The sequence below is a fragment of the Monodelphis domestica genome, chromosome 4, assembly GCF_027887165.1.
Source record: "Monodelphis domestica isolate mMonDom1 chromosome 4, mMonDom1.pri, whole genome shotgun sequence".
Lineage (NCBI taxonomy): Eukaryota > Metazoa > Chordata > Mammalia > Didelphimorphia > Didelphidae > Monodelphis > Monodelphis domestica.
The window spans coordinates 382,825,569-382,841,059 of record NC_077230.1 but is presented as its reverse complement, the minus strand read 5'-3'; the positions used below and the strand labels follow the sequence as shown (position 1 = coordinate 382,841,059).

Sequence of the window (15,491 nt, the reverse complement as noted above, 5' to 3'; positions counted from 1 at the left end):
TGTTTTTCAGTCTGGTTCTACTCTTCATGACCCCATTTGGGTTTTTCTTGGCAGAGATACTGGAGTGGTTTGACATTTCCTTCTCCAACTCATTTGACAGAAGAGGAAACTGAGGCAAACAAGGCTAAGTGACTCATCCAGGGTCACACAGCTAATAATTATCTGAGGTCAGAATTTAATGCATGTCTTCCTGACCCTCAGCTAGGCACTCTTATCCCTTGTGCCACCTAGCTACCCAGGACTAGATTAGCCTGGACTATATTAGATTAGACTGGCCTGGATTAAACTGTATTATATTGAGTTGGATTGGAATGAACTAGGGTTTGATAAGGTCCAATATGGTAGAACATCCACTAATTCTTCCTCATCTCATCCTTCACTCCATAGCTTCCATGCATTTAAGACTCCCTGCAGCATACTCCCTCCTCATTTTTATCATGCCAAGAAGAGATAGAATGTATATCTTGGAGTTATATCAAATCCTGGCTCTGGCATTCATTAATAATTCAATTCACCTCCTGGAGACTCAGTTTCTTTGACTGTAAAATAGGGGTAATCATAGTTCCTACCTCACGAGGTTGTTGGGCAACTTGGAGACAATAGGTTTGGAACACAAAAATCTAAAGCAATATACCGACATCTATTATTAAAAAGATTTTCTTCCTTCAAGACCTAATTTAAGTGCCACCTCTTCCAGGAAGCATTCCTGACATCCTCTTCATCTCCTCTGTAGGCTGAAATTGATTTCTCCCTAATCAATTTCCTTAATCTTTCCCCCTGGCCCTTCCCTTTGCCCTTATCATGTTATACCTTGTATAGGATCCAGGATGACAGAGAGCATAGAGAGAACTCAGAAATCATCTAGTCAAAAAAAATGATCTATCAGGCATGCAATCAGTAAACATTTTTTTAAGGGCTACTAATTTACTAGGCAGCAGACACTGTGCTAAGAATACAAAAAACAAATTGCACCTTCTTCTCAAGGATTTTCCATTCTAATAGAATCCCAAAATCATAGAATAAAGCTAGAAGAGACCCCAGGGGTCTTCTAGCCCAACCTCTACATTGTACAGATGAGGAAACAGACCTGGACAAGCCAACTTTTCTAAAGTCACACAGGTAATCAGGGAGCAGAAGCAGGTTCCTGACTCCAAGTCCAGTGGCCTCCAGTCCCTGGTTATGAGAGGTCCCATTTCCCTCTTGGGGGCTTCCTGAGGGCCAGCCTGCGTCTTAGGCCATCTTTCTATCACCAGCACCAGGCACTACATCTGCACTTAGTGGCTGCTTTATAAACAGCTGAGGCTGAATCTCAATTCTGGACTAAAGCTGGCCACTGAGCAGCTGTGGGAGGGCTTCTTCTCCTCTGTCCTCTTCCCCACCTTCACCCTTTACCAAGACCCTGGGATCAAGGCTCCTGCCCCCATGGTGATTCCAGGGTGGGAAGGGAGAGGGCAAGCCACTCCATTCTCATAGAAAGGGTCAAAGGGCGTGACCCTGGGATGTGTGAGCAGGGAGGACAAGGTAGGCAAGGTTGGAAAATTGCATCCCCTCTTGTGCCTTAGTCTCTACCTGAGTCTCCAAGCCTTAACTCTAATACATGGCATATTGCACAATAAACCCCTACATGCCACAGAGAGGAATTTTCTGGCATTTAAAACATGTGCACTATCATTTCCCAGCCTTCGGGCTAAAGGCCAATGTAAAGACATGCATTAATTTCAAAAAGCCCTATTACAAAATGCTCCTGGTTCTACTCCACTGACTCCATGGCCTGGGCAGCTACCCACTTTACCTACCCCTGTTTGTAGCTCGAATAATCAATAGGCTATTTCACCCCAACATGGGTATTCCATGAACCAAATACTGAAGAACTCAGCCCTCAAAGTTCTTCCCTAATTGGAATCAAAGCTTTAGGGCTGGAAGAAACCTCAGAAGTCACGGATTCCAACCCTCTGATTTGACAAAAGAGAAGGCTTTGGGCCCAGAGAGGTGGAGCAAATCACCTGCCCAATGAAGTCATACAGGTAGCAATAACAAATCCAAGATTCAAAACCAGGTCCTCTGGCTCCAGATCCTTCCACTCTTCAAGAAATTCAATTCAGTAAAAATGTATGTACTGCATATTACCTAGAAGTAAGGCCCTTTTGTTGTTGCTGTTGTTTCAGTTGTGTCCAATTCTCCCCCATTTGGGGATTTTCTTGGTAGAGATTCTAGAATGATTTGCCATTTCCTTTTCCAGCTCATTGACAGATGAGGAAACTGAGGGTTAAGAGACTCGCCCAGGGTTACATAGCTAGTAAGTATCTGAACCCCAAAGCTGCAAGAGTCTTAAGAAGACATACAATGAGGTCAAAAGCCTTTCTCAGCGACCACACCAGATTTTTCCTTAACTAATTAATAACATGGGGGGGGGGGGGCTAAGTCTATTCTTCATATGACAAACAAATGATGCAACACTCAAACTACCAAAAGAACCAACGTTGAGCCACGATCAAAGTCATGTTTTCCCTCATTTCTTCCATGTTTTCCATTATCTTGGGGCCATTAACCTCTAATCAGTCCATTTGCTGACTGGCCAAAGTTGTTGAAGAACGCTTTAAATGTTTTGATTTTTTTCTTACTCAAGAAAATGGAAGTTATAAGTTTGTAGCCAGTCCAGTGTGTTCTGTTCTGCTAATATTATTCCTTTAGTTTTTAATGCTATGATGACAAAAATAATATTTTTCATTCTTTGTTAGTGATACCTTTTGCTGTCATTTGACTAGGAAAACGTAGTCTTTCTTGTTAATACCTGATTTTTTTTTAAGATTTGCAAGTTTTCCATTACTTGGGGACCATTAATCTCCAATCAATTCATGTACTAACTTGCCCTGGTACTTCTCTTTCCAGAAGTATATGGTTCTCCTCTCTTGGGCTGGAGCTGAATGGACACTATGGTACTGACCAGAACCCTCCCAGCTGAAATTTTGGGAAGCAGAGGTGAGCCAAAGTCCAGCCCTTGACCCTAAGTCTCATATGATCTATTGAATATCCCAGCTCTTTGTTTTGGAACTGATCCATGGAAGTTTGCCTTCAGCCCTAGATAGCCAGAGGACTTAAATCCAATCCCTAACCCCACCCCTCCCCATGATGGTCACTTCCTCTGTCACCTTGGGGAAGTCTCTTAATCTCCTTGGGCCTCAATTTCCTAAACTATAACATGCAGAGATTGGACCATATGAGTACCCTTCTAGCCCTCTACTCCTTTTAAAATTCCCTGTATTCTTTAATCAGTTAGGCTAAACCAGGTTGAGGGTAACTGACAGGTCTCAACAGGTCAGTGAGTAAAGGGGTGTCTGCCCTAAGCAAGTGAAGATTATCCCCAGTGGAATGAGATGATGAGAAAAATTCGTTCCAACAGCCATGATGATGCCTGAAACAGGAGCTGTGGAGTGCTTAGAGTTTGGTCAAACATCAAAGAAACCAAGTAAATCCACTGCATCCTGGACCTTTGCCAGTCAACCTGCCTTTTGTCTTGCCACTGGACTTTGATGACACTGGAAGACAGAGTGAGGGGAAGAACTTTGTGTAACTCTGGCTCACTTAAATCCAATTCACATGCAAATCAAATTATCACCTCATGACGTCATTAGTCCTCTTTAAAAATGAAGGACAAACAACAATATTCTTTCATTCTGTTTTGGATCATAGACTTGGAACTAAGAGGAATATCAGTTGGGAGTCCAGAAATAACTTGCCAAAGGCAAACAGGTACTAAGTGTGAGGTGTAGGATCTGAACCCATATCCTCTGAGTACTCTCCAGAGATAGTATTCGTCCACAGTATTATGTTCCCCACACAAAGGGATTCAGCCTCCTGAGTCGCCCTGGCCAATGAGCTGAGTTGGCTCCTTAGGTTCAAAGATCTCCCGAAAAACACCTAGAGAAGGATAGCCCCAGCATGGTGGAAGATCTAGAAATCCTGCCATATAAGGGTTGACTAAAGGAACTGGGGCCATGGAATTTGGAGAAGACTTGATGAGGGCAGGGGATGGCAGTTCCTAAGCTTTTGGGGAGCAGGGAATGTTTTTGCGTTTGTCTTTGTATTCCTGGTGCCCAGTACAGTATCTTACCCATGGTAGGAACTTAATGATTTTCCAATTTGATTGGTTTTCCAATTAGAGTGGCTCAGTGGATTGCAACAGATCTAGAGTTGGGTGGACTTGAGTTCAAATTTGACCTCAGTCACTTCCTAGTTGTATGAGCCTAGGCAAGTCACTTAACCCCAATTGCCTAGCCCTTATCCTGCTCTTCTGCCTTGGAACTGATACTTAGTATCAATTCTAAGGGAAGTTAAGGGTTTTTAAAAATAGATTAGATTGGTTTGGGATTGGTTTGAATATAGTACGAAAAGGCCTGTAGCATGGAAGAAGTACTCCTTAGCCCCAAAGGATAGAAGCAGCAGTGAGTGCAATGGATCTAGGTTAAAGAGAGGCAGATTTAGGTTTTGCTATTCAGAAAAAAATAGGAAAAGGTTCTGCCAGTTATAGAGTTCTACCCAATTGGAATAGCTGCTTCTGAGGGCCTCTCCTCCCTAGAAGACTCCAAGAAGAGGCTAGATGACTTCTTGTTTTGGATGCTATAGAAGAGATTCATGGCTTCAGAGTTCCAAATCCATAAGCCTCTGGTTTCGGGAGTCCAATTACCAGTGACTTGGTCTGTGTTGCGACTCCATTCCTTAAGAGTCCTCTCTGACACATATCTCATCTTCAGCCCACAAGCTAAGTCTGGCCTCTTTCCCCAGTGCCTCTCTGGCCCTTCATTTCCACTCCCTCTATGACTGCCCAGCATCAGGCCCTTCCTTTCTTGTGTGGCCTATAGCAGTCATCTCCTAACCAGTTTTGCTGCCTCCAGGCTTGTCACTCTCTAATTCATCCTCTCGCCCCACTGGCCCACTGTCCTCTATTCCAAAATTTCCAATGATTCCCCATTGACTATCAAATCAGCTCTCTCCAACCTCTCCAACTTAAGAAAATACTATTATTCCTCTTCCCATATTTGGTACCCCAGACAAAATGATCTGAGGGATTTAATCTGTTCCTCCCCCCAGCCCAGTCCTCAAACTCATCCCATTCCAAGCTATCATACCCTCCCACTGCCTTGGCATCAAAGCAGAGAGGTATGATGGACAGAGATTGTGCTGGACTTGGAGTTAGGAAGATCCTGATTCAAATCCTGCCTCTGATACTACCCAACTATGTGATTTGGCCTGTATATAAATCACACATCATATGCATGATCCTCAGACCTTCACATGATATTACTATCTGAGGCTCCTTTTCCTTTTCTATAAAATGAGGATAATTAAAGCATTTCCTTCATAGCATTGCTAGAGAGATCAGTGAGGGAGGGCATTAATGTGCTCTGCTATCCTTACCACACTATGTCAACATCAATTTTCATTAGTTTCATTTCTTCCCATGATTCCCCCTCCCCATTTCCAGGCTGAAGTCCTTCTTTCCCTTCCTTCCAGGCCCCTCTCTGATGATAGCCACTCTTCCATCACTTTCTCATCCAGCTGAAATGGACCTGTCACTCCCCAGATTCTTCCTAGCACTTGTCTCACTCTCCTCTGCTGCTCTCTTGTATCAGGAGAATTTGTGTGTTTGCCCTTCTCCACATCCAGTTATAGGCTTCTCGAGAGAAGGCTCCATGTGGCATCCATCTCAATATTCAGGCATTGCAATGACTCATGTTGAACCCAAAGTCAAGAAGGCCTGAATTCAAATCCAGCCTCCAGCACTGTGACCCTGGGCAAGTCATTTAACTACTGTCTGCCTCAGTTTCCTCATCTGTTAAATGTGAAATTAAATAATAACACCTACCTCCCCAACTTGTTGTAAAAATCCAATGAGATAATATTTGTTTAAAAAAAAACACAGCACAGGGCCTGGCACATAGTAGGTGCTATATTATTATTATTGTCATTATTTTCAATGACCAGCCTATAGCCTTGTTTAATAGATTGTCTGTTGTGGAATGGAGCTGGGCTATGGGCAGAGCCCCTGTCTGGCTGAGCAATTCACTGAAAGGAAGCCTAGGTGTTGCAGGAAGTGTTTGCTGATGACTCAGCTGGTGGCAGTCAGAACCTCTAGTATGTTTCTGGAGCCGTGCAGTTTCAAGCATGTGTATATGTGCCTCAGTCCCTGACAGGTGGATTCCCATAATCCCTCAGGGGGAGGGGGATTGATGAGCTGTCTTGCCTCTGTGATGGAGATGAAGCAACGGGGCCAGTGGGAGGTGGCGTGCTGTGGGTCACAGTGGATCCAGAGTCAGGGTTAGGTCCTGGTGGCTGATGAGTGTGCCAGGATGAGGGCACTTCCCTTGCGTGCCTTCCCTGGGGCTGGTGTTGAGACGGCATACTGGCAAGGTACTCGTGGCATCAGGCAAGGCGTGGTCCTTCTGACCCAGCAGGATGGGTCTTGAACCCGCTGGGGGATGTGGGCGGTCAGAACTGAACAGCAGCGTTTACATCAAAGCTGGTGCAGACCTTGGGCAATTCAACTCTGTCAACCTCAAATACCAAACAGAAGCGGCTTCATTCATTATGTTCTTGAGAGACTCTGAACAGGACTAGTAAAGAACTTTGAGATCATTTGCGGTGGTGACGAAGTCTCTTGATGACTTTTAAAGGAGAGTGGCAGCAGCTCTCTTCTCTTAGGGCTTTCCTCCCAGGAGCCCTGGTAGGTAGATAGATGGATGCTATTACCCACAGATGGCACAGCCCCAATCTGAAAGAGCTCTTTCTGCCATATCTCCCTCTCAACTTAAAAACAGAATAAGAAGTCTTCAAATGCCATCCACTGGATATTTGTCATTTCTCTCTCAAAATGATTTTCTGTATTTTGACTTGGCCAAGATCCATTGGTGTCTCGTATTTATCTAGACATGGTTATGAACACTCAGAAACAGAGCCTCTCTCAGTAGGACTGGGCTCTTTCCCCATCATAATCATTTCTCTCTCTGTTTCTGTCTGTCTCTCTGTCTCTGTTTCTGTCTGTCTCTCTGTCTCTGTCTCTGTCTCTTTCATATATTCCACAAGGGACTCCAGTCCTATCTCCCACACAATAATGCTATGTGGCTTTGGATAAATTACTCCCCCTCTCTAAACCATTGTTTCCTCATATGAAAAAAGGGAAATGATGACAGTATGCTCACTACTTCACAAGGCTGTTGAGAGGCAAGTGCTTTGTCATCAGAAAGCATTCTATAAATATTATTGTCACAGTTTTGCTAAGATACCTAACTGAATCATCCCAAATTATCAAATTCTGAGCTTCTCTCTCTCTCCATCTCAGCCTGGGTGTGGCACTAGATGTGGCAACAAAATGGAACCTCTCCTGGCTTCTCTTTACCCATCTACAAAATGGACAATAGCATTGAAGAAGAAAGTTTGTCTCCTGCCCAGGAGTCATGGCTGTGAAAAACTTAAGGCTTCTCAGACAGGGAAGATATTTGGCATCATAGAAAGCACCTTGGACTTGGAATTAATAGACCTGAGTCTCTTGATCCCCCCATTCCCCTACTTAGTCTGTGTAACCTTCAACAGGCCACCTAATTTAGCTTCCATTTCTACAGCCAAAATTTATCAGTACCTAGTTGCAAGAATTAAGACCTGGGTCCAAATTTTACCTTCTACACCCACCACCTGTATAATAATTCTGCACAAGTTACTTACCTTCTTGGTTTCTTCATCTAGAAAATAAGTATGATAACAGCACCAACAGGGGCAACGAGGTGGCACAATGGATAAAGCACCAGGCCTAGAGTCAGGAAAACCTGAGTTCAAATCCAACATTAGACATTTACTAGCTGTGTGACCCTGGGCAAGTCACTTAACCCTATTTGCTTCAGTTTCCTCATCTGTAAAATAAGCCGGAAAAGGAAATGGCAAACCACTCCAGTATATTGCCAAGAAAACCCCAAATAGGGTCACGAAGAGTTGGACATGACTAAAATGGCTCAACAACCACAGCAAATAAAATAGCACCTACTTCACAGGATTTGGGGTGATGATCAAATGAGATAATACACAGAAAGTGTTTTATAAACCTGAAAGGACTATATATGTGTTAGCTATTAGCTATTATTATTTCTATTAATCTTATCATTCCCCAGAAGGACTAGAAGGATGTTGTTGTAAGCACTCCATGAGGCCCCTTGCCTGGAAGCCACTGGGAGATAGAAAAGCACCTAACAGGTATGACATTATTAATGGGAGTAAAAGGGATAATAAAAGACAAGGAAGGCCAGAGATTATTGGACTTTGGTTTCAAGCTAGGAAGGAAGAAGGCTAGAATGCAACAAGCCTCCAAAGGGAAGATTCTCTTACCATAGAAGGAAAAGCTCCTGTTCCTTTCCTTGATATTGAGACACTATTGAACTCTGGAGATTGATGAATGACATTATAGAAACCTGGACCTGGGTTATCATCCTGAGGGAAAAAGAGAAAAATCATAACAATCAACCATCAATCAACAAACATGATTAAGTGCCTGACAGGTACCAGGCAGGGCTCGTGCCCATCCTCTCTAACACATTCCTGTCTCTGAATGAGAATGCCCAACAAGTGAGTATTGCCCACATCAGCTTCAATGAAAAGTTCCAACTTCTACTTGTTTCTCTAAATGCCTTGTCACAGCCCTGGAAAAGTGAATGTGCAACTTCCCAAAGAGTCTTAGGAATTAGAAAGCCTGGGTTGCAATCTCAGCTTTGTTTCTCACTCTCTGTGAGACTTTGGGGCAGGTATTATTGATCCCTAGGCTTTAGGCCCCCCATTTCTTAAGCATTTCTGGTACCTGCTGCAAGAAATAAGGAATAGGGACAGCTAAGATAGAGTTAATAGAGTGCCACTCTTGGAGAAAGGAGGTCCTGGATTCAAGTTTGTCCTCAGACACTTCCTAGCTATGTGACCCTGTGCAAGTTACTTAACCCCCATTGCCTAACCCTTACCACCCTTCTGCCTTGGAACCAATACTTGTATCGATCATAAGACAGAAGGTAAGAGGTTTTTAAAAGTCATTTGGAGTCTCTGGGCCTCAGTTTCCTTATCTCTAAAAAATGAAGGAAGGAGTTTAACTAGATACTCTCTGAAGTCTCTTCTAGCTTACTTTATATACATGACCCTTCCAAATCCAGAAACAGGGTCCTATGGATTGAGAGCCAGCCCTAGAGATGGGAGGTCCTAGGTTCAAATCTGGCCTCAGACACTTCCCAGTTATGTGACCCTGGGCAAGTCACTTGACCCCCATTGCCCAGCCCTTACCACTCTTCTGCTTTGGAGCCAATACACAGTATTGACTCCAAGATGGAAGGTAAGGGTTTAAAAAAAAAAGCAGGGTCCTATCCACTAAATAACACAACCTCCAGAGAGATTAAGGGTCCTATAAATCTTTGAGAGTTATATAGATGCAAATTATTATTTATTATCCTATAATATCATACTTTTAAAAAGTTATATATAATTTAAAAATATTAATAGGTGATGTTATAATAGAATCTTGTATAATAATATCCTATGTGATTGATATTAATTATCAAATTATAATTATATTTTCCTAAGTTGAAGACAAGAGCTATCTCATTTTTTGCTTTGTCTCACCAGTACCTAGCTCATACTTCAGGGTTTATAAATGTTAAATTGATTGGATTTGAATCGAATTATTTAATTCAACAGACAGTAGAGAAGCCAGATCTTCAAGTCCCATGGCAGGACTCCAACCTTAGTTAATCCATTAGTGTTTATGGAGCAGGAATGTTCTACACCCAATATCTTAGTCAGAACTGCAGCCCCACCAGGTGGAAGATGGCACCATGTTCTGTACAGGAGACAGCTGGGATCTCCTCTTCAGGCTTACTGGTAATGAGGATTCCATGGAAGCTGTGTGTTTAGCCTGGAGGGAGGGAGGGAGAGCTAGATACAGTTTGTTAACAAAACCTAACAGCCATCCAGGGCTTGATCTCCAGCCTCCAGCAAAGTTGATGGTGCCATGTGAAGCCATCTAAGTGGTAGCCAAGGAGGGGGGAAATGAAGTGGAGATTATCCCCTGGGCTTGCATGAAAGACAATGGAAGAACCAAACATCTGGAATCACTACAGGGGGCTTGGGAGACAGATTCCTGGGTGGGTCATAAAATGAAGTCTTTCACCTCTGGGTCAACAGTTCATCTGTTGGTGACAACCAGCTGGTGGCTTAAGTTAAAGGGCTGAAAGGTCTAGACACATTCCAGAGGGCAAGTGTCCACCTGCAAATGGCATAAGTTGAACAATGTCAGGGAGAGTTAAAATCCTAGATCTAGGGCTAAGGAAGCGACAGTCATGCTGTGCTCTAACAAGATCAGACCATTGGGCAATCCGCAGATGACAAGGATTATACTTGTTGTTCTTGGTCCCGGAAGACAAAGCTCTACAAATGGGTAGAATCAATAAATCAATCAGCGGGCATTTATAATTATGGGGCCTGGGTCATGTGGTTCCCTTTTAGACTCAGCTTGAATGTCATCTTGTACTTTGTGATGCTTGGTGGCCTCTGCTAGCCAACCCCTCCCATAACCACCTTAAAAAACTATTTTGTGTATATTATGTATATGTTCACATGCATTCAAGTTAGCATGATGCCTGGCTCATAGTAAACACCAAACATACTTTTATTAATTGACTGGCTCTGATGGAGGGACTTGAGACCCAAAGAGCCAATCCTTCCCCTTAATGAACTCGCATTCTGTCAGGAAGGGATCATCAGGGCTAGCATCTATCTTGAATCTACTATGTGCCAAGCACTTTACAAATATCTCATTTTTATCTTCTCAGCAATCTGGAGAGATAGATATTATTCTTATTCTCATTTTGTAGTTGAGGAAACTGAGGCAAACACGTACACATATAAGAATACATAAAATACACACAAGGTAGTTCCAGGAAGTGATCAATAGCCAAGGTCTATAAAATAAAATAGAATAAAAAATAAGAGATATGAATAGGCTACATGCAGCACTGGGCCAAATCCAGTAAATTAACCTTTAAGAGTATAAGTGTGAAGTCTTTCACACTTGAGTAGGGAAAAAAATCAGCTTCCTATGTACCAGATAATGGAGGCATAACTAAACAGAAGGATGTTTGTAAGCAAAGTAGGGGGAGAGGAGTATAATTTTCCTGTACAGGAAGCTCACTGCAAGTCAACAGTGTGATATGACAACCCTTAAAGCCTTCTTTGGCTCTATTGAGAGAGCCAGAGAACTCAGATCTCTAAAGGATGATCCTAATTTTTGTACTCTTCTGCTGTCCCACAAAATAGGAATTATTCTTGTTCTTTCTAGTCCCAGTGAATAGAGCTGGGGAAAATGAATAGAAAAAAACAATAAATTAATTGGCATACTTTTATAAGCTCCAGCCACTATTCCAGGCACCGGGTGAAGTATAGGGAAATAAAGTCAAGAGCCAAAATAGTCCTGTCCCAGAGAGCTCATTCTCATGTATATGTGCATACATAATATATGCAAAAGAGCAATTAAGGTTATTAGGGGGTAGGGGAAGGTACCAATAGCTGGAAGGATCAGGAATGGCTTCATGCTTGAGCTAAATCTTGAAGAAAACCAGGGATTTTAAGAGGCAGAAATGAGAAAGGGGGCATTCCAGGTTTGGGGCCCAGCCTGGGAAAAGGCATAGAAATGGGAGATGAACTTCTATGAATGAAGACTCATAAGGCAGCCAGTTTAGCTGGACCATAGTATATGCGAAGGAGAGCAAAATGTAATAAGGTTAGAAAGGTAAGTTGGGACCAGTCTTTAAAGAGCTTTGAAGGCCAAACAAAGGAGCTTATATAGTGATAGGGAGCCACTGCAATTTATTGAGATAGGGTCAGACTTGTGCTTTAGGAAAATCACTTTGGCTGCGCTATAGAGGAAAGAGTGGAGTGTGGAAAGACTTGAAGCTGCACAGCCAATTAAGAGGCAGCTACACTCCAGAAGAGAAGGGATGAGTGCTTGAACCAGGATAACGGCTGGGTGAATGAATAGAGGGCAGATGACAGAGATGTTGGGGAGGTAGAAGCAACAAAACTGGCAACAGATTGAAAGTGTAGGGTGAGAGAGACAGAGGAAGGAGTCAAGGATGAGACTATACAACTAAGTGATTATAAGGATAGAGATGGCCTCAAAAGAAATAGGAAAAGGTAATAGGGAGCTCTGTGGATAGAGGGCCAGATTTAGAGTTGGAAGAACCTGGGTTCAAATGTGGCCTCAGTCACTTCCTAGCTGTATGACCCTGGCAAGTCACATAACCCTAATTGCCTCACACTTACCATTCCTCTGGCTTAAAACTGATACTAAGACAGAAGATAAAGGATTAAAAAATTATGTGTGCATATATACATATGTGTATAGATATGTGTATATATCCATATCTATTTATTTGTATTTATAAATAGATAGATATAGATATAGATGGCTGATAGTTGGCTCAGTGGATTAAAAGTCAGGTCAGGAGAGCCTGGGTTCAAATCTAACACTTCCCAGCTGTGTGACCCTGGACAATTCACTTAATTCCAATTGCCTAGCACTTACCACTCTTCTACCTGGGAATCAATACTCAGTATTGATTCTAAGATGGAAGGTAAGGATTTTTAAAAAAAGAAATAGGAAAGTTTGGAAGAGTGGGGAGTTTGGGAAAGGAGAGAAGGAGAAGGGAAGACAAATGAAACTTATAGAGGGGACAGATTTAGGTGCAATATATGGAAAAACTTTCTGATTTCCTGAGTCATTACCCCCTACCCCAGCTCTAATATTCTATGTTTTGAAGGCCCTTCTGAGCACTGGTGATCTTTGTTCTAAGGACCCTCCCAGCTCTGATATTCTGTGTTTGAAGGCCCTTCTCAGCTCTGGCTTCCCATAAGTCTATGAAATATAAGGAAGATACATCTAATATAAACACTAAGCCAGTTTGGAGGCTCATTTCACTAGAGAAATTGTTCAAGAACCAGAGACAAATACTGGGGAACATTACTCTTATCCAATTTCCCCTCGTCCAAGTTGTGTACTGAGCTCAAGTTGGTTATCCCTGAGCATTAGACTTGGAATAACAAACTTGAATGCTGATCTTGGCTGTTTTTCACTCGTTGTGTGGCCTGGGACAAGTCACCTCACCTCTCTAGGCCACAGCCTTCTCCCCTATTTAAATGATGAGTTGATCTAGGTGTCACAAAATGTCCCATGAGTTCTTCCCCATCCTTCCTCCCTCCTCTCCTCCTGCTCTTACTTCTTTGTCCCTCTACCAATCCTTATCTATAGTATCTGGGTTTCCATGCTCCTCATCACAAGTGAGAAGCAAAAGGCAGCAACTGTGATTCAGACAAGAAAACACTCCTTATTTTGTGCAAAACAAAAGAGGGTGCCAGATGTGACAGGCAAGATGGAGCCCTGAGGGAGCAACCAGGAAAACCAGAATGAGCCCCATTGATGAGGGTTACTTCCTTAAACAAGCATGGGTCCTTTAGCAGCTATGATGGCCAATTATTGAAAAGGAAAGAAAAGCAGAGACAAATGGCCACATCAGCAGGCCCAAACATGGGGCTTTTGGATCAGCTCCTAGACCTGGATTTACTAGGTCTGAAACACAGTGTTACAAAGGAAACCAGTTCCACTACTCTAAAAGTAAAAATAAAAAATGGCAGGAATCTGACAGGAATTCTAAGCATTGTGTTTTTGTTAATTTATTTTTCAATTAATTTGAATTTTTTCTAATTACACATTGTAACCCTTTTTAATAATTATCTGACATTTTATGATTCAGATTCTCTTCCTCCCCCTCCCCTTTCCTCAAGGAAGTAAATAGTCTGATATAAATTATACTAGCACTGTCATGCAATACATATTTTCATATTCCTCATACTGTGAAAGAAGACATATCTCCCATATGAGAAAGAACTCATGAAGGAAATAAAGTGGAAAATGGCATTCTTTGTTTGATATGCAAACAGCCTCCAACAGTTCTTTCTTTGGCTGTGGATAGTATTTTTGATCATGAATCCCTTGTAGTTATCTTGGAACTTTGCTTTGATGATAATAGTTTAGTCCCTCGCAGCTGAGCATTGTACAATATTTTCAGGTGGAATTTTCCCTGGTTCTGCCTTCTGAGGTCAAACAAAATAAGTCTAAGTTGTCCTTCACATGAGAGCCCTTCAGATCTTGAAGATATTTGTCATATGTACCTCCATGAGCATTTTCTTCTCTTGGCTGAATAACTCTAGTTCTTTTAACCCTCTGGTTCTCAAAATGTGGTCTGGGGACCCTTGGTGGGTGCCCAAGATCCTTTTAGAGGGTCTGCTAGGTCAAAACTATTTTCTTAATCATTATAAGATGTTTTAGTTTCAAATACTATGAATATAAATAGACATAACCCACATAAAAGCTCTTGGGGGAGTGGTCCTCCATCATTTTTAAGAGTGTAAAGGGGTCCTGAGACCAAAAAGTTTTAAGAACTGCTACTTTACATAATCTCCATGTGACATAGACTAAAGGTCTTTCACCATCCTGGTTGCTCACCTCACAATTCTCTCCAGAGTAAACTGGCACTTTGAACTGAATCCAATATACCTGAAGCATCACATTTTTAAAGGATCATTGACAACCTCAAGTGCACTCAGAAAACACTGACTAGGATGTTACTGGAGACTGAAGACCAGGCCTCTTGAGAATTAGTTGAGGGACCTGGGTCAGAGGACTAATGGCAAACAAGCTACCCACCTCCTGATAGTCAGTTGGTCAGTGGAGACACAATTATCAAGCTCCTACTTTATGTCAAGAACCCTACTAAGAGTTGGGGGAGAAAAGGAGAGAAATTACGCCTGAGGTCTTCCCATCCCACCAAATGCCAGGTCCATCATGAACATACATAGCAGGAAGCAAAGAAACCCATTGATCCAAAGTCAATAGCAAAATAGAAATCAGAGGAGAATGGATACCAGACAAGACAAAGTGAAGGAGTTCTTACATTTGGAAGGAGATAACTCAGCTCAACCAAGAGAGTGCATCCCAGATCTCACCCAAGGAAAAACTCACCAAAGTCTGTAGTGGAACAAGCACTTAGTGAAAGGGGAATGATGGAGACTGCTTACTCCTCTCATGTTGGTTTTTTCCCAGAGTCTTATTCTCCCTTCAGCAACCCAAAGAAGGGTTGGCCTCTCATCATCTCTCACAGTTGGCAGCCAAGAGCATGCAAAGCCCAACAAACTGAAGAGGAAAGAGCTTAAAGCTTTTCTCTCTCCTTCACACTGCCTCACTTGCGCAGGGCAATGATTTCCACCAATAAGGAGAGAATCCTATACCAGTGGGCTAAGGCACTTCAGTTACACACAAAAAAAAAGACAAAAAAATAGTCCCTGCCCTCAAGGGGCTCATAGTCTAATGGAAAAGACAACATACAAACAACTGTGTTCAAACAAGTCATACAGGATAAATT

General features: G+C 42.4%; 1 protein-coding gene across 5 annotated transcripts in view; it reads right to left on the bottom strand.

The window, feature by feature from the left end:
- STPG1 (sperm tail PG-rich repeat containing 1) overlaps nt 1-15,491 on the bottom strand; it is an 81,238-nt gene that overhangs the window by 37,563 nt on the left and 28,184 nt on the right. For all 5 annotated transcript variants that reach the window (XM_007491307.1, XM_001365901.2, XM_056795567.1 and 2 more), the window contains one exon: nt 8,371-8,472. In XM_007491307.1, coding sequence (XP_007491369.1) covers nt 8,371-8,472 — 102 coding nt within the window. The remainder of the gene's footprint in view (nt 1-8,370; nt 8,473-15,491) is intronic.